Here is a 19,054-nt window from a genome sequence, read left to right as displayed (position 1 = left end):
GAGAGCGAATCTTGTCCAGAGTCGGACAAGTCAGCTTTGCTTGTAGCCCAAGTAAAGTTGCCGTGTGAGTTTGAAATCTGACCGTTGGGACACGTGTCAGTTCCTTAGTGACCCAGGGTCATTTCGGACAAATCAGGTCGGGTTGCCAAGTGGCTATAAATAGCCCACCCCCTACAACCATAAATGGTTGGCTGATCAGATTGAGAGTACGGCTTTTGTCGTTTGAGAGCAACCCACCTTGAAGCCTTTGAGAGAGAATTCCTTGCGAGGATAAAGACCTAACCATAGAGCCAGAGAGAATTGAGCATCACTTAAGTCTTCTTGTCTGTGTGATCTGAAGACTTATTACACTTGAGGACTGTGCATCCTCCAGCCGGTTAGGCGTCACGTTCTAAGCATCCAAGAGACATTGTGGATTGCCAGTGAACGAAGTCTGTGAAGGTTTGGGAGTCTACCTTGAAGACTTACCAAAGTGATTGGGCGAGGTCTATGTGACCTTAGCTCCAGGAGAATACGGTGAGGATTGGGTGTCCTGAGCTGCGTGTTCAGGACTGGGTGTCTGGGACTGTGTGTCCTAAGGTTTAAATACCTAGCCGCTCCAACCAGACGTACAGTTGTCACAGCAACTGGAACTGGTTCAACTAATCATTGTCTTCAACGAGTCACTGGTTTCATCTTCACTTCACTTTACTTATTGTTTCTCCTTGTGAAGTCATTGTATGTTTGCTTTATCATTTGTCTTCACTGAGTGACTGCGTGTTTTGTTTGGCTTCACAATATCTTCCTACCTGATCCTTACTACCTAGCTGCTATTAGTCTTTGTGCTTTCACTTCATTGAATACTTGACTATGGTTTGCCTAGTGTAGTCTAGCTTCCGCTGCATGGTAATAGGTTTAATTTTATCGTTTGTCTTTAAAACTCCCATGTTCTGAAGACTTTCATAAAAATCGCCTATTCACCCCCCCCCCTCTAGTCGATATAACGCACTTTCAGAAACAACTAACTTATGAAAATGTACATGTGGACCATTTATCTAAATTAACCCTACGATATTACAAAAATTATTAAACCACAATCTCCGAGGAAAAGATCCACATTGACCGCCGGCGATCGATGTCCCTTTGAGGTGGGCTCATGCTTTGTGATCTGGTGTTGAACATTTCACCTGTGTTGATAAAATAGATAGTGTCCTGTTCCACATTTTCACAAGCACAAATTGATTTACTGAAGCGGCTGCTAATGAAAAGCGCTTGACTATCGATCCCACCTGAAACTGGCACCCATGCACCTGCGCTGATATTCGCTTTGAAAACCTCCACCTTGCGAGTGAAGCCTATACCATATAGAGGCCATTGCACTTGTCGTCTCACCATGAGCAACTTTCCACGAGACTCGATCAAGTACCAATTGACCGAGATGAGATCATTGGGCTCATATGGCACCTCGCTATCTTCCAAATAGGTCGTGCCTTCGAGAATCATGCCATCACCGGTTCTCTTTTTGAATTCATATAAGGCATGTGCGCGAGCATCCACTTCATTCAGTTCCTCATCATGGTCGTCGCCACCGTTCTCAACCTCGTGCTTATCACCCATACCATCGTTGGCCTCCAACTTTTCATCAACATCGCTCCATACATCAAAATCACAATTTTCCAAGGGTGGGTGTTTGATGAGGCGCTCTGTAGTGGTAACGGTCGGTATGCCATGGTCATCAAAATCAATACTGACAGAGGCAAGGTCCTCAGCCTGAGTGATGCCGCTTCAAGAAAAACAATATCGATGATGAGGTTGAAGGGTGTTGTATCCGGCTTAGGCAGCCATACACCCTTTCCTGGTCGGATTAATATGATGGGATGATTAGAGTTGTTGGTCATGAGAGCAACGATGTCATGAGGGCTTGACCGCAATAGCACTTTGTGGACCTCGAAAAACTCAGAGACATCACCGATGATAGGGCTCAACTCGGGGAGCGGCACCGTCGTGTTGGAGAAAGGATTGTGCAAGAAGTGGGTGTGCATGTTTTCTGCATCAGTGCAGTCAAGGGCAAGCCACTCATCAGTGGACCCAATGCATCTTGCGTTCTCCGGCAGGGAAGGGAGACGGCGTGGCGCGCTGCAGCCGCCGTCGGAATGTGTGAAGAACGAGCCGTCTGACATGACAATCCATGGCAACGCCTCAGGTGTCGTCGAAACATGTTGGCGCATAGCCAGATGCCATGAGCGGCACACGGCGCGGAAGCGGGCACGGTCGGCAGCGGCCGAGTGCCGGGTACGGCGGCACAGGTGCTGGAAGCCACGGCGGTTGGCGGCGGCGACAGGGACGGCGAGCAAGATTTTAGACCACGCCGCGGAGAAGCGTGTGTGGCCAGGGGAGGAGTAGAGGCGGTCGATGACGAGGCCCAGGATGTCCTGTGGGATTTCAGACCACGGCGGAATTGTGGAGGCCATGGATCGATACCGCTCGATCAAGCTCTGGATGGCGTAACTTCTGTGCTCGGAAACACAAGTACGCAGACGCACCGCTGCATAAATATACAGAGGCTGGGACCGACATCGAGAGGGTGTCTGTGCCCGAAACGCCCGGACGTCCTAGCTTGTGCTGCCCATCTTTTTTGCATAAATATAAACATGATTCGAACTCCGATCGCGTATGCTGCTGTCTCACGACATCGAATCTGGCCCATATTTACGAAAACGGAAATACTCGCCCGCGAAAAATAAATACGAAAATGGATTCGAACTAGCTGATGTCAGATATTTGGTTGGATGGTTAGAGGGGTTGTGGTATTTCCAGCCCATCGGGGTTCAAATCCTGGTGCTCGCATTTATTCCTGAATTTATTGCCGTCAGATCAGTTTGTGCAGATGTCAATCCCTTAATCTACGGTGTACCGTATCAGATAGCCTGTAATAATCCCTTAATCCTTAGTTATCTTGCGGATCAATCCAGGGTCTAACCACTCATGTAAATCTTCAACGGTAACTTCTCAGAGAGTGTGCCTATTTGATTGGGGAAATTGGAGTGACTCTTTTGCTTGCAAAATACAATTCCTGACTGTGTAATGAACTTGTGTCCTGTTAAAGTGTACAATACATGATAGAAATCATTATCATTTTACTTTCTCGGAGAACAATTCTTGCGGCTGGGAGGTGTAACCTAGCTGCGGAATCGATGGGATCATTAAGCTGCACTGACTCGTTGCAACTTCCGCTACTCTGCACCGTCGATGAGTTTGATCATTACCACCATCTTCATAGTGTTCGGGGTGTGATCGTGTAGCATAAACTTTTTGTTGCGTAGCACGTTCCCCTACAGTGGCATTATGAGCAAATCTATGAGTAGATGCTGGTACGATTAGAGCATATGGTGATATACGGCATTGCATGTATGTGCAGGGTGATTAGATGGTTCTAACTATTGAACGTTCATGTTGTAACCCCTCTAATCTCGCGAGGTTTTGATCTTGACAGCATGTTCGAGCTTTGTTACAAAGGTCTGGCTTACTAAGGTCTAGCATCCATAGTTATGCTTCAGATACTTTGGGTTCGTTCATAATCTTTAAAGACAAACTTTGTGAAGGAGGAAGGGCAATGTAGATAATGATCTACACGAGGGTCACGCTTTAATGACGAAGTTTAGTATGGAGCTCGAGATTTCTAATTAAGTCTCGTGTTTCATACACCTCGAAGGTTAAACCAACAACGTAAAGTGTCATGCTTATTATTTGTAGGAAAAGTAAATTTTTGCCAACTTAACTATAGCAACCATGGTAATTAGCAAAGTGATTAGAGACATCTAACTCATTCTTGTCGAAGGTTTTGCATGTGATGTGGTATAAGCCTTCATTTATTTCAATATGTTTGTATGAGATGCGATATGTTGTAATAATTTTATCTTGTCCTGCGAGCCATGGTACAGCATGATAGCTGGAGCCATATGATTGTATTTATGATCAACTAGCAAAATGGCCCGTGCGTTGCAACGGGAGAAAAAATATCACATGCTTTTAATTTTAAAATGGTCTATAATCTGAGTATTTGTAGCTACGGCCGAAACAAAGATGGTCTTTACCTAAAAAAACACAAGTTCAAGATTCCACATGTCTTCTATTTAAACACGGCTCGCATGTAGATTTATTACGTACAAAGAAACGAGCAAGCGATCTTCAATTTCGTCTCCAATCCTGATTTTGCTGAGATGTTCATCCACAATCCGGATCAGTACCGATACGAAAGAAAGACGGATAATGCACTGTTGATTAAGATTGCACCCTAGATAGTATTTTTTTAAAATAGTTAACAGGTAAAATAACATCATATTCAGATTCTATATATTTTTCTAATCAAATTTCATATATAACAATGTTAAATTTGAAGTTACGGTTTAGAAGATATGAGTATTTTAAAAAAACATTTGATATGTACTGCGGGCGTAATGTCAGAAACATCAGGGGGGTTTCAATAAAATAGCATGACAGACTAAGAATACATATTTCTTTTTCTTTTATTAGTAGGTATAGAAGTGAGTTTTGAAACAAGTTCAGTGACTGTAGATGGATTTTTCTCTTTCACAATCTCAATGCCATAACAGACAAAAAAAAAATTCTTACCCTACTAAGTTTGGTACGATGTCAAGCTTCAACAGCATGTACTCCTATAAGTACAGCCACTACAGTTACAAGCATTCCTTTCTTTTACCCTGAAGTACTCATGATACAACAAACTTCGTGATTTGAATGCTAGGTTGGATTGAATCTATGCCGTTTATTTCCAGAATCTGACGGATCGATCGTTTCCGCATGTAACAAACACTGGCTCTACAGGGGAGTGCTCCAGCCACCTAGGGGCGCCGGTATGGCCAGAGGGCAATCTTGCCACCCTCTCGGAAGTAAGTGCGTCCCAGATGACAACCTGAAGACCAGGCAGCATTACAGTGAGGCGTGTGCTGAAGGGTTTTCCCTTCTGAAACACAGATATTACTAGTCTGAATTGAAACTCACCTCATTGTTTTGCTCGTCGGTTGATAGTACAAACTCCTCCGTTTCGTTGAAGGCAGCCTAAACAACAAAAGTCAATTTATTGCAACAATGATGTTAGTTGTACATTCAGTTACAAGCTCAAAGCTACAACCTATATTTCATATGGACTAGGCTGACTAGCTGAGATACTTGGCTACAATTGGAGCAAGAACAGCTTGTATGACCAAATGTGTAGTATGTTAAATCAGAAAGAAAGAAAAGGATAATGGTACAGAATCGTACTACTAACCTGACACCGGAATTGTGTATTAACACCACCTGGATATTGCTTCACAAGTCTTCCGGTGCCAACTTCCCATAACTTTATACACGAATCCTTTCCACTGGATAGGATGTACCTGAAAGAACGTTTTTGGCTTCATAAGAGATAGCCAGGATACTAGCATAAACTTTTCTCAAATCCAGGAATATAATAACTCGAAATAGGTGACCAAGTCCTTCATTATTCAATCTTATGTGCAAGTACATGCAAAGTTGCAAATTTTAACCATAAAACAAAGCCTTTCTGCACAACAGAGAAATGCTTTGCATTTGCATCCACACTAGAGTGACCAGGTTAGGTCCTCTTTCTCTGATGTGTGACCGTCGGATTCACCTCACGATAGTCGTGACACCTCATTGCTCAGGTATGTCCATCCCTGGCAAGTAACCATGGCACATCACTGCTGTCCTTGTTTATCCTAAAATGGATGATTCCTTATGGACTGTATGCAACTGCAATGGTACGGCAACTAACCACTTGGAACTGATCCATTCTTACTAGGACGAATCAGGCTGACTTACAGGTAGATTCTCAACACCTGGATGCTAGGACAAACCTATTTTTTTCTTTTGTTTTTGCACCTGGGTGCTGGATACAGTTCGTTGTTCCGTTATCTCTTGATAGTGGAACCTAATCCTTTTGGGGATTCTACGGAAAAAAAGGTAGATTCTCAACACAATGCTGAAACATTATGATGTTAAGACTATTTATTCACATATATCTTTGTCCCCCAAAAGCATTTTACACATGCCGCCACTTGCTAACCTCTCGTCTTTGGTGAAAATTGCACTCGTAGCTTCTACAGATCCATGTGCTCCAATTATGGGACGGATACATTCAGCAGATACTCCATCCCAGATGCGCAGAGAACCATCCTTAGAAGCAGTCACATACATGCTCCCAGTACCCGAGTAACGCACCTGACACCCACAAAGTATATATAGGGTTGCCATGGTGTGCCTTTCATGAAATTATAACCACTGTATGACAAAGCTTGTGAAGCAAAAGTAAGAAAATACCTGGTTGATGGCAGCACTAGAGTCCTGCCGATTTGCGGATAAGAAGCATGTGAAAGTGTTTACATCATAGAGATGAGCTACTGGGTGATCAGTCCCTGAAAATATTTTGTATCCAAGTCAGCTGCTTCCAAGGATTGCATATTCAATAGATTAATATGGCAATGTAGGCATCTAATTGAAACTGCGCGAAACTAGTCGGTATTTGACAAATAGGCAATGCCAAAAATTATTGAAGTCGGCAGTCTGATTCTGGACCAAAACTCAAATCCTGGCCAGACACCAAATATTCTCAGTTAGATATATTATGCCATACCTAGAACACATTAGCGAGTTATAATTCTGCAACCGCTAGAGTATGGACACCATGAAAATATATATAATAATGCCTACTATACATGATTGTTTCTTTAAAATGCATTATAAATAAGTCGACTCTTAACTCTAGCCAAGCAATATCAGAATTGATAATCGTGTAAAACAAAAAAGCTAGAGGCTACAGGTAAAAGTCTAATTACAGAAAGGGTCAAAAGCCTAATTACAGAAAGGATCAAAAGCCTGATTACAGAAAGGATCATAGTACCTGCTAAAATGTAATCCCCGCAAGGATGAAAACATACAGACCTAACATTATGAGTATCCTGTTCAAGTAAATATTGGAGAAAAAAAATATTCAGGCACCACAAACATGCCATTTAGAGTATATACAGTTACTAAGCATTTTACTACCTGAATAACTCTGAATGCTTTTCTTGCAGCAGTTTTGGAGAAGTCAAAGAACCTGTCAAGCAAGTTTCAAGTTCAAAGGACATACAACTCAAAAGAGATATCATAGTTATATGTAAACAGACCAATTATCCTTAATCTCTGTATGAACTCCTCAAACTGCATAACAAACAACAAGGAAGGCGGAAAGCAATGATAAGCATACTTTATCGTATTATCTTTTGCTCCAGATATCAGTATTGGGCTAATAGGATGGAAATCCAGATCATTGATGGGCTGCAAGAAATTAAACATGTTACAAAAACAACTAGAGTACATAGGAGGAACTATAAATCTTTAATTATAGAAGGATAATGGGGGCTTGAATCCATGAATTCAACCACAACTAGAGTACATAGGAGGAACTACAAACCATGTTTTTGACACTAGGCACTAGGCAGCCACATTGGCACCCTACAAATATAAAGATGTTTACTTGCTAAAAAGAAGGCATGGTGGTAATTCAAACAATTAAAGATAAATAAGCAGAACCATGGATGAATGGAGCAAATGAAATACTCCCTCCGTCCCATAATGTAAGACGTTTTTTGACACTATCTTACATTATGGGACGAAGGGAGTAGTTACTAATCATCAGTTACAAAGTTCAATACCCTATGGTGGCAATTCAAGATATAGAAGGTGAAGAAGTAACTACCTGGAATACTAGTTACAAAGCTAGATACCTTGTCACTGCTATGTACAGGAAGTTGGCTAAGCAACTACCAAACTATGAATAGAAGAAGTCTTAACAGGAAGCTATTCCAAAACAGGACGAGAAGAGACCCAATGACTTGAACAGTAAAATACTAACCTGCACGTGGTCATAAAATGTACGGACCACAGGCCGGCCAGAGCCTTCTTTGGAGTCTCCTAACATCGTCTGCTTAATTTTCGATACCTGCAAGTGGAAGTCGTACATTGAGCAAGAACTAGAACCTAAGAAAGCACATCCTGTACTCAGCGATAGAGTGATAATTCAAGCTCACCTCAAAGAACTTAATGGATGTGTCCCCACTTCCAGTTGCAAAATATTTCCCATCAGGACTAAATTTTGCACATCTGGCAACATTCTGCACAAAATAAGAGTAAACCACCGAAAAAAGTATATATGATATTTCTTGCCAACTGGTCTGTCACACCTTAATTAACCGGGCCAACAAAATTACAAGCTGGGTGACTATGAAGGCGCCATGGGAGGTGCAAAGCGTGTAAATGGTGGTGATTGTATGCTGATAAATTATCCATTCGATCTGTGAGCCATGTAAACTTCTTGCTGTTGCTTATAATATACGTGTATAAGTAACATCCATGTTCGGGTTTAGAAAATACCGCTCCTCAGTTGAATTCAGATATCTCATAAACATCACAGCAGGAAATAGGGTAAAAGTGAATTCCTATGGTATACCCTGGCAGGAAATGCAGTAAAAGGGGAAATCCATATGGTGGATTGAGCGAAGGGAAAATTGGAACCATGCTTACCTTATGATCGGAGATGTGCCTGGTTTCATGCTTGGGGAAAGTCTTGGACGGGCCCCTAACATTCTGCACACTGCAGTAAGCTTCACAATCAAATCCATATACACAGTTCATTTGTCAAATGCCAGAACCGCGAGCAATCATGGGTTTCACCTGAAATCCACGGCATTGGTGCCGAGCGGGCGCGCCAGCCCACCGCCGCCAGCACCGGAGTCAAACGCGGCGGGAGCTCCGCCTCCCCTGGCCGCCTCCTCCCGCTCGGCCGCGAGGCCCTGCGAGCCGACAGCAGCGAGGGTTTAGGCCGGAACCCTAGGCGAGGGAGGGGGCGGAGAGGGGGGTTATACCTTGGCGACGAGGCGGAGTAGGTGGTTGGGGACGGAGGCGTCGGCCTTGGGGGTCATGGTGGCGGCGGCGACGGCGGCGGCGGCCTGCGTGAGGTTCTGGTCGCGGAGGTGCGCCACGATGAGGGCGTTCACCTGCCGCAGCAGCTTCGCCTCCTGCACCGCCGCGTCCATCTCGGCCCCCGTCGACCTTCCTCTCGTGGGGTGGAAGGGGGCCAACTGAAATGGAGTGGGAGTGGGCTGAAGCTCTGCCGCTTCAGAGCAAATGTGTTCGGTGTTCTCGCAGCGGAGCGAACCTCTGAACGAAGGTGAAAAATATGTTGTCAGTATCTGGGCGGTGGAAGCAGAGCTACAACATCGGAGTCGATCTCACAGAACTGCAAGCTTCCAGCAAGATAAATGTCAGCGCATGGCTCAGTTTAGAGGAATGTAATCTGTGGAGACGCCGATTCTGAAGCTCTTCTTCTTTGGGCAATGCCCTACCAAATGAGCTGGCTAGATATAATTTTGATGGAATTTTTTGCTTGTCGATGTATTGACCAACATTGGCTAGAAATATGAACTAAAATGAGCATAGAAGGATTGGCATCTTATAAGGAAAAACTTTTGAGTAAAGACACCCAACAAACATCTTAGATCTAATTAATATCGAGAAAATGGATTGACAATCGAACATAAAATGACCAATAAAAAGTAAAATCACATTGAAAAGCATACTAGTCTTCTTCCTCCTATTGGACGCTGCACGCCGGAGATTGAAAAATGCACTGAACCAATAGTAAAGAAAAGCGACGGCTGCATACGACCTCGCCATACCAGGTTTTAGTCACTCGTCAAGCAGCATCAAGATTTTAGTCACTCGTTCGTTAAGACCAGATCTATAGGTCACTCGGTTGAAGCTTCACCCCAGGATAGGCTTGCAATCCATCACCACAGTTCAGGAGTTGGAGAAATCAGGTCAAGAACAATACAAAAGAAGACGTCAAAATCGCCACACAAATAGCCAGCCAATAGCTCTACTTGAAAGACATACAACTAAAGGGAACCACCAAATCTAGGCACACAAACTCACAAGTCCGTTCATTGGCGCCAAATCGGATGCCGTTAAGGTAGGGAGAGACCTTATTCTAACACATCATCACCGCCACCACCCCGTAAACTAAGAAAAATAAAACAAGACAGACAAGTCCTCACTCCTCTTGCCGCCGGAGGCAGCGGCTTGTACAAAAGCTGTGGCGGCAGCTAGGGTTGGGAGATAAAGTTTACGCCCTTAGCCTGCCTATGCCCTATGGCATGCCAATAATTTGGTAGCCATTCAATCATCCAGTTTGGCAAGACGATATGTGTCCCACACTTTCTTTTTTAATCAAACTATATTTTTATCACACACACACACACACGCACACTGTGGAGGGATCAGACAATGAGCTGCTGCCTTTCTTGACAAGGAAAAACAAATTTTAGCAGAGAAACGAGCAAATGCGAAGCTTGCCCCTAACGTGTCATTACAACTGGTCCCAATCGACCAGACTCGCCATAACAAAGCCTTGGAGTTCAAAAGAATAGAAATCGAATACATCTGATCTCTCGGTTTATATGAGCATTCTGCCTAATCCATAGCTGTCACTAGAGGCAGCTAATACGAGCCTCAAATATTCCGCCAAAAAAATATACCCTCCAGGGGCACCAAAGTTTGTAAGAACCACTGTCTAGCTATCAAGTCAGCGAGAAACAGAGCTTCAGGTGGGTGTCACTGATGCCTTCTTATAGTATTGTTGCATTTCGGCTACCAACAAAAATTCCAGCGTCTTTGCAGGAACCACATAAGGAGATGTCAGCCGACTCAGGCCTCTTCAACTTTAGCACATACACGCTCTGGGGACAAAACCAGAAGGAAACTATAGTTAGGAATAGAGAAAAAGGAATAGTTTCAGATCAGATGAGAAATCTTAATTATTTTAGAGAGGAATATCGTATGGAGCTTCCATGTTTGAATATACAACTACAAACAACCCTTCTTTTGTGAATGGGCTTTTACTGGAAGTTCAACCCATCAAATTTCATAAAACAAATGCTTTTCATTCATGGAAAACTTGTTAACAAACGCCATGTTTGCGAATAGGAATACACTGGCCATAGTCCCACAAGACAGACCAGGCTGCTGCCGAAGCAAAGCACGGATATTCCACCCAACTGCATTTGCTATCCGTATATGCCAATACTCCTTCCATATACGACAGTGCAGCACGAATCCGATCATCCATAATGTGCTAGCTTTCATGTAAGGTAACCTTACAGGGAGCAAAAAGGAATAGAAGTTCCACAGTTTCAGATTGTATTCAAGTGTGGTTTAAATTGCATATGGGAGTTATGGTATAGCCTACAGGAGATATGGACAAATTATGACAAGTGACCACAATGCCACCAGACACCACAAGTATAGATGAGATGCTCAAGTATGCAGTTAACTGTAAGAGTGCGTATTTATTATATGCAATTTTGTATTGCAAATAGCATTAGATGTGATGAATATACAAAAACAAACATATAAGACTTGGAAAGGAGGATGGCCATACTTAAGTATTCGTAGCATACGATCATTGATGTACCCCAAGCAGATGAGCTGAAAAACCTTGGACCTAACCCTCTGTAGAAACCTTTCCATCCATCTTCAGCAATCAATCTTCTAACTACCTCACTGGCTTTTGGCTTGTTTTGATTAACCTAGATGAAAAAACAGAAAAAAAATATTAATGTGGCTGATATAAAACCATAATTCGCAGGATGCATGTACAGTTAAGAAATAGAAAAAAAATGCAAATTCTTGATGACATAAAGAAAACATCAGCTGCACGGAGCATTTTCTTAAAGCATCACCAGAAAAATTGAACACTGGGGGTTGAACGCTACAGTCTAGAAGTGTGATTGTAATTAACTAAAAGTCTACACTCGACACTATCAACACAGATAAAACATGTAATGTTAAGAAAGTTGTGAAGTGTGTCCATAAAGTGCATGTCATATCCTTGAAAAACTTCTAAGCCACTTCAACATTACACATTTATGCTACTACTCACTATTAAATAGAGAGGTTTGTGGAAAAAGCTTTAGAGGAAAATTTTCCCTTTTGACCCCATAATAACTATAAGATAAAGAAATACTCCCTCAGTTCCTAAATATATGGCGTTTTGGCAGTTCAATTTAAACTACCAAAACGTCATATATTTAGGAACAGAGAGAGTGCAAGTATCCATTTACATACAGTGGCTTGCCTTTCCAATGATCACTACTGAGAGAAGAAATATATCTTGCCTACTCTTAAAACCATGAAACTTATTTTGGATCGGTGGGAGTAACAAAGATTGTTCCTGAATTCTAGCTCCTCAATCCCATGCTACTATATATTATCCAAGACAAAAGTTACTTATGTTTTCAGATGGACATCAATGAACTTCAAGACAAAATGCCCGTGCTCCTAAACCTTACTTAATAATCGTACTGATATTCTGATAACGGAGTCAGGTTATAGACATCTTAATGGCATCAGCGTGAAACTTAATAAGCACTAGTTACAAGGGCAGTCTTGAAAAATGAACTTCTTCAAACCCAATTAGGCAGAAATAAGCAACAATAATCAGAAACATAAATGTCACCTGCAGCCTGGTTTTGATTGTATCTAGAGGAGTTGAAACACAAGAGGTCACTGCCCCAGCAATCATTCCACCTGTTGCTTGAACACCGACTATTTTCAACTGACTAGGAGCATCTTCTTTATCATTCAAATGGCCAAGAGCACTGTTTACACAAGCAGAACAACAGAAGTGAGCTCAAGTAGCTATGCTAACAAGATAAATAACTTTATTTCAATTCTTAACATTTTGATGCTATCACCATTAAGAAAGAACTCCCCTAAACTAACTTCTGTACTGACCCTTAAGAGCACACTACTATGTATTTCTGAGTACCTAGTGTCTGAGAGGTATTTATATAAGCCAAACCACTTGATCATGGTTACTGTTTCTACCTATAGGAAGACAGCAAATATGAAAAGATTACCGAAGCAAATCAGCCAGAGCACACCAAAGTAAGATCAGAGTTTTCCAAAAAGATAGATCAATGTAAATAAAACTGTAGTTTGGCATTATTGGACCATCACTACTAACAGGAAAGCAAAAGATGGATATGTGATTGAAAGAGTCTGTCACCATCAAAGGGGCGGTTTTAAGAAGGTTGCATAATTACAGAGATCGACATTGCCAGTATATACATACATACAGTTAGCCTTTTCTTCTTTGTTCAACTTAAGAAATCTATGAATTTAAACAACATAGAGGCTAAGAGAGAGAAACATAGTGATAAGCCAATTAGACCATCACTACTAACCTCCAAATCATACGCTGGCTGAACCCATAGCTTGCCCACCAAACAGCACTAGACGGTGCATACGTCATAACAGACAGGCCAAATCCTCTGTACAACCCCCATGGCCCATCAGACTTCATAATCTTTTGAACAACATCTATTCCACCCTTATATCTGACATGACCAGAATATCCTTGAACCATCAATTTCTGGCTAACCTGAGATACAGGCCAACAGAAACATGATAAATGGATTTGCCTACTCTGGCAAACATAGCACAACTCTTTGCAGCAGCATGGAAACTGGAAATGGCTAATAGTAAGCATACCACATCAATGGGCACAAACACAGCCTGCGAGCACAGAGACGCTGTCAAACCACCAAGGCCATTAGCAAGGGCAGCCTCCATCGACTCTGACAGCTGAAGTGGCTCGACAAGCTTGAGCGAAGTCGCCTTTGTCTTCTCGAGCGCCGTGAGAAAGATGATCCTAGCCGGGATAGCCCCGGTGATGACGGTCCCAAACCCCCGGTAGAGCCCAGGCACCCCATCCACCTTGAGGATGTTCTTGAAGGTGGCCAGGGCGTTCCTCCTCATGGCCTCCCCGGAGGCCACCTGCATCCGGGTCTTGATCACGGACACCGGGTAGAGCGCCACGGTCACGCAGCTGAACATGCCGGCCCCCACCACATAGAGTTTGGTCATGTCGAGGCTGCAACATGTATACACCACAGTTTGAGAATAATATACCAATTCCAACCAGAGAGCTACCTAGAAGCCGTGATTCACCACAGCTTCCCCAATCGCGCTCCATCCGGGAACAACAGCAGCCACGGCAAGTTCCTAAATCGAAATTTTCTAATGCCAATTCCGAATTGCGGCAGGGGGGAGGCGGGGAGATTAACAACTAGATACTCGGGAGCGCCCGAGACGGGGCGAATTGCCGGGGGGCGGCGGGGGGGAGAGGAGGCGGGCGCGCTTACTTGTCCCAGTTGATCTCCGTCTGTTGGGGGAGGGAGGGGATCTTGGCCGCCCTAGTAGAGGTGTCCATCGCCGCCCAATCCCGCGATCCCCGGAGGCGAGAGCGCGGGGGAGGGGCGCCGCCGCCGCGGCCGTAAGCGGGCGGGGGCGGGGGCGGGGGCTCGGCGAGAATGGCCCGCCGGGTGGTGCGCTGGCCTGCGCTTCCGCTTCCGTGGCCGTCTTGGCAACAACTGCAGCTACTCTTCAGCGGGGGGGAAAGAGAGCATGTGTTCCTCGCCTCCTCTGGCTCGGAGGCGTCAATGGCGTCCCGGGTGGGTACTCTTCTTGGGTCGCGTCGCCAGTTCTGCCCAAACTTTTCTTTCTTGAGCCCAAAGCAAAACCGCGTGGTCGTTGTTGGGCTCCGTCGTCGAAGCCCGTTTGCTTCGCTATTTTCTTGGGAGATATGCGGCGTGGTCGTTGCCACGTTATGCTTGTTTTCCACCGGCGTGGCTATCAGATTGAAAGTTAAACGGAAAATTAAAAAAACCCTGGTGATGAGGTTTTCTTTTTTTTTCAGATTTTAGAAGCGCTTCCGCTCAGCGACTACTGACATTGTGCGTGTCGACCACCTCGAAGACCGCCTCATCAGAATCTACTCGAAGGCCAGTTTTGCAACACCACCCTTGTTGCAAACCCTTCAAAAGCAACAGTCGGTCTGTTGCAGAGCGACTATGGCGAGGGAGGCAGCTGCGACTGGATTCGCAGTGACCGCAATGCAGCTCATCGAGATTGGTGGTCAAGATGTAAAGCAACATTAGTTCGCTGGTGTAGGGTGTTGTGAGGGTTAGATTGGTTGCCAGGAGCGTTTTGATTTCTTCCATGGCGTTGTCGGCCTCGGTGGTCCACTCGAAATCGTTTGTCTTCTTCAGGAGCCTGCACAGGGGAGAGCCTTTTCACCTAGCCGACTAATGAACCAACTTAGGGAAGCCACGTATCTGTCCAGTCGACGAATGTTCTTGAGCTTCTCTAGCTTCTTGAGTTTTGTCCAGTCGGTGTTTGCTTCGATCCTGCACTAGGAGATGAGAATCTCAACAGCTTACTGGATGGCACGTCGAAGACGCACTTCTCTGGATTAAGCTTTATGTTGAATGCACACGGATTTTTGAAGGTCTTACACAAGTCGTTAATGACGGTGTCGGTTGTCTTGGTCTTGATGACCACGTCATCGATATACGCCTCTGCGGTTGTTCTGATCTGCAGCCGCAACATCTAGATCATCTGCTGATAGGTGGCCCTGCACACTTTAACCTAAAAGGCATTGTGATGAAACATCAAGGCTTGTATATGCTGTGATAAATGAGGTGGCCTCCCGGCCGGACATCTTCATTTTAATCCAGAAAAATAAGGTCATGCTTGGCCGTTGCATCGACGATCTGGTCAATGGGTGGCAAAGAAAACGGGTTCTTCATACACACCTTGTTGATGTCCTTGAAACCGGTGCAAAAATGCCATGTTGTGTTATTCTTTGGCACCATGACCATGTATGACAACATGTCAATGTGCATGACTTCTAGGATGAAGCTAGAGTGATTGTCCAACCGAATGACAATATTTTGAAATTTTAACAATAAAATTGTTGTTTGATAAAATTATAAAAATAAAAGGTAGCAACTCCCCTTATCAATCAGAAGTAGTAAGAACGCCTAGTCTGATCTTGAGTGGAACAACAACAAAAATAGAAATAATTGAGAAAACAACATATAGCTTAATGATGTGTTTAGTAGGTTGCATGTTTTTTGGGCTATTTGCATGGCTCAACTGAGCCAGAGCCAGGCTGAGTGAAAACGGGGAAAAAAATATGTTCTGCATATACTTAGTTTGGCATCCCCTCCAGCCTGGCTGAGCAAAAACACATGTATGGTGTTTTGTTGCAGGCTTGTTCTAGGCAGATGCAAACCGTTGTTGGTCAACCAAGACATGTGGTCTGATAACCTCTTGTTGGAGTGGTAAGGTTACTAGCACGCACAGACATAGCATAACCAACTAATAACGGGCAAAGCATAAACCAGAGTCTTACTCATCGTTAGTTAAACTAACAAACGGTTGCGGCAAGTCTTAAATTAAACATCCAACACGAGAGTCTTAAATTGGTGCAAAGATAACACCCTAAAGAGCTGTTACAAATGCATCCTCATGCCTCTTGCACTTTGTCACCACCTCAACACCATCATTGTTGAAGTCACCTTCAAGATGTCGGGAGTCGCCAACTTGAAGGTGACGAGGTACCCGAACTTGATTTGTGAACAACAACGAATGGGGGGGCTTTATCAAGGGTGAGCCTGTTGTTCATCGTCTGGACCATGACTCTCCACTCAGCTAGTGTTCATTCTCATCATGAATTCCTGTGGGACGGTGGTCAAGTGCTTGGTGAAGTCAAGGGGCATCGCCAAGCACTCCAATTTGGGTACAAGGATGACATTGCATAAGTGGCTTGAGTCGGCGTCCTCATGGAAATGGTTGATGGGGAACGTTGTATGGAAAACAAAAAAAATCTATGCACACGTAAGATCTATCCATGGAGATGCATAGCAACGAGAGGGGAGAGTATGTCTGCATACCCTCGTAGACCGTAAAGCGGAAGCATTTAACAACGCGGTTGATGTAGTCGAACACCTTCGTGATCCAACCGATCAAGTACCGAACGTACGGCACCTCCGCGTTCAGCACACGTTCAGCTCGATGACGTCCTCGCCTTCTTGATCCAGCAAGATGAGAGAAGTAGTAGATGAGTTCCGGCATCACGACGGCGTGGTGACGGTGGTGGTGAATCTTATTCCCTCAGGGCTTCGTCGTGCACTGCGGAAAACTAGAAGGGGACTAAATTGTGGACAGGGGTGCCGCACACGGCTAAGAGATTATCGTAGGATTGTGTGGCACCCCTCCCTCATATATATATATATATATATATATATATATATATATATATATATATAGGGAAAATACATCCTACCATTAGGTGGTAGTTACCTTCACCTCAGTCGCCGTTTGATTGTTTTTAGATCTGTGCGTTTTTTAACGGGTTGTGGGCACGTAAAATGAGATATTTTCTCCACCCGGAATTGTTGTCTCTATCCTTCCGATTTTTCTGGAGCTGCACCGTATATCTAGATAGAGGAGCGCAACAAATATTCTCCTCATCTTTTTTTTAGCTATCTTTGTTTCTCTCCGACGAAATCAAAAGGTACACCAAATTTACTAGATTGGACGCATCATCAATTATCAATAGCACAACGAGGTATGCAATGACTTCCCATAATTCCCAAGCATGCATCATGGAATTTGATATTTTTTATCCAGATTTCATACGTATTCATCATCATAATTTCTTCTTTTATATAGCCATTGCGTCCGTTGGGTCCTCTCCTCTCCACGCATCAATTTTCTACATGGAGTGTTGGCCTACGTCATGATCAGAACTGTCGAGACGCAAGAACTGTCAAGTGGCTGCTCTCTAGCACCACGGATGTTGTGACAACTGATGACATACGGTCGACACATGCCTATTTCTAGTGCGGCGCCGACGAAGACAGCATAACTGATAGCTGACTGCCACGGCCGACGGCATCGCCGTCCACCGGTCCACGGCTGTTGTCTGTCTTCTCCGGAACGGCGACAACAAATTAAAACAACGTGACCGATGGGTGATTACCATGATACGGTGGCAACGACGACAACGGCAAGTCGGCAACCATGGCTGCTGCGCATTGCAGATGCCTGCCTGTTCCGGTACGGCGGCGACGAAGAACATGTGGCTGCACGTAGAAGAATGACGTCGGCGTCGGTAACGAAGACAACATGTGGCTGCACGTAGAAGAATGACGTTGGTGGTGGCGACGATGTACGTTTGAGGACATGGTCGCATCTTGGTTTGAAAGAAGTTGTGTACGATCGTCCAAATCTTAGCTTCAGGAATCAGTGAAATGATAGATAAACTACTTGTACTGTTGTACTCTATAAATGTGATACATACTCCATACTCCAGTCTCTGGTTAAATGTGCATACTCCATACTACATAGATACTCCATACTATGTGTACACCACTTAAAGAAAAGGAAGCATGTGTATATATACAACTTGTTTTCACATGATACTCCATACTACATATTCTAAGCAACAGTGCAAACTCTAAAAATGGAGTACCTATGCCACTGGAAGTATATATTAAATGAACATTACATAAGCCATTGGAAGTATACATATACCCAAATATATACTTTTTCCAAACTATATATACTCCTCAGTACATACCATATACTCCTCTCAATTCCATACTATGTACTCCATACTATTACCACACTATATACTCCTTTCAACTCCACACTATATATACATATACTCCATGCTACATACTATATACTCATCGCTCCAAAAAAATTCAAACTCCATGATATACTATTTTCCAAACAATATACTATGTTTTATTTTCCAAACAATATACTATGTACTCTTTTCCAAAATAGTATGTAGTTCTACATAGTTGAGTCAGAAGTATACAAGAGATTCCTAAAAAGAAAAAAAGAAATGTTTGGGCCAGCACGTTCAACTTATAAATATCTTATCTATTCACGGTGATGCACTCGGCTGGTCAAGGAAATAGCAGGTTGTTGAACTAACTCACACCATTTATTTAATTATTTAATTAGATGTTAGTTAGCAGCCGGCTATTGGATTCTTTGGCGTCCACCAACCCGTTTGATTTAGAGATAAGAAGGGACACGTGGAGCACAAACAACTAGGGGGTAACTACCATTGCTTGTAGATAAAATTCGT

The 19,054-nt window shown here is 43.7% G+C and overlaps 2 protein-coding genes across 2 annotated transcripts; both read right to left on the bottom strand.

Annotated features, from left to right (window-relative positions):
• Positions 1–4,545: 4,545 nt before the first annotated feature.
• Positions 4,546–9,288, bottom strand: LOC119303176 (cleavage stimulation factor subunit 50-like). Its single transcript, XM_037580272.1, has 13 exons — positions 8,907–9,288; positions 8,716–8,834; positions 8,566–8,635; positions 8,073–8,156; positions 7,898–7,984; positions 7,250–7,320; positions 7,048–7,099; positions 6,902–6,959; positions 6,322–6,416; positions 6,068–6,222; positions 5,270–5,378; positions 5,002–5,058; positions 4,546–4,912 (listed from the first exon to the last, which is right to left on the bottom strand). Exons 1-13 carry the CDS (start codon positions 9,075–9,077, stop codon positions 4,766–4,768), a joined length of 1,275 nt encoding a protein of 424 aa, XP_037436169.1. The 5' UTR covers positions 9,078–9,288; the 3' UTR covers positions 4,546–4,765.
• A 1,044-nt stretch (positions 9,289–10,332) lies between these two features.
• Positions 10,333–14,567, bottom strand: LOC119303177 (solute carrier family 25 member 44-like). The gene is made up of 6 exons (XM_037580273.1): positions 14,247–14,567; positions 13,594–13,975; positions 13,287–13,483; positions 12,557–12,698; positions 11,480–11,627; positions 10,333–10,778 (listed from the first exon to the last, which is right to left on the bottom strand). The coding sequence occupies exons 1-6, from the start codon at positions 14,312–14,314 to the stop codon at positions 10,747–10,749; spliced, it is 969 nt and encodes a 322-aa protein (XP_037436170.1). The 5' UTR covers positions 14,315–14,567; the 3' UTR covers positions 10,333–10,746.
• Between the last annotated feature and the right edge of the window lie 4,487 nt (positions 14,568–19,054).

This window comes from Triticum dicoccoides, chromosome 5A (genome assembly GCF_002162155.2).
Source record: "Triticum dicoccoides isolate Atlit2015 ecotype Zavitan chromosome 5A, WEW_v2.0, whole genome shotgun sequence".
NCBI classification, from domain to species: Eukaryota; Viridiplantae; Streptophyta; class Magnoliopsida; order Poales; family Poaceae; genus Triticum; species Triticum dicoccoides.
Note: the sequence above shows the minus strand (reverse complement) of the source record. Positions and strands in the feature narration are given on the sequence as shown.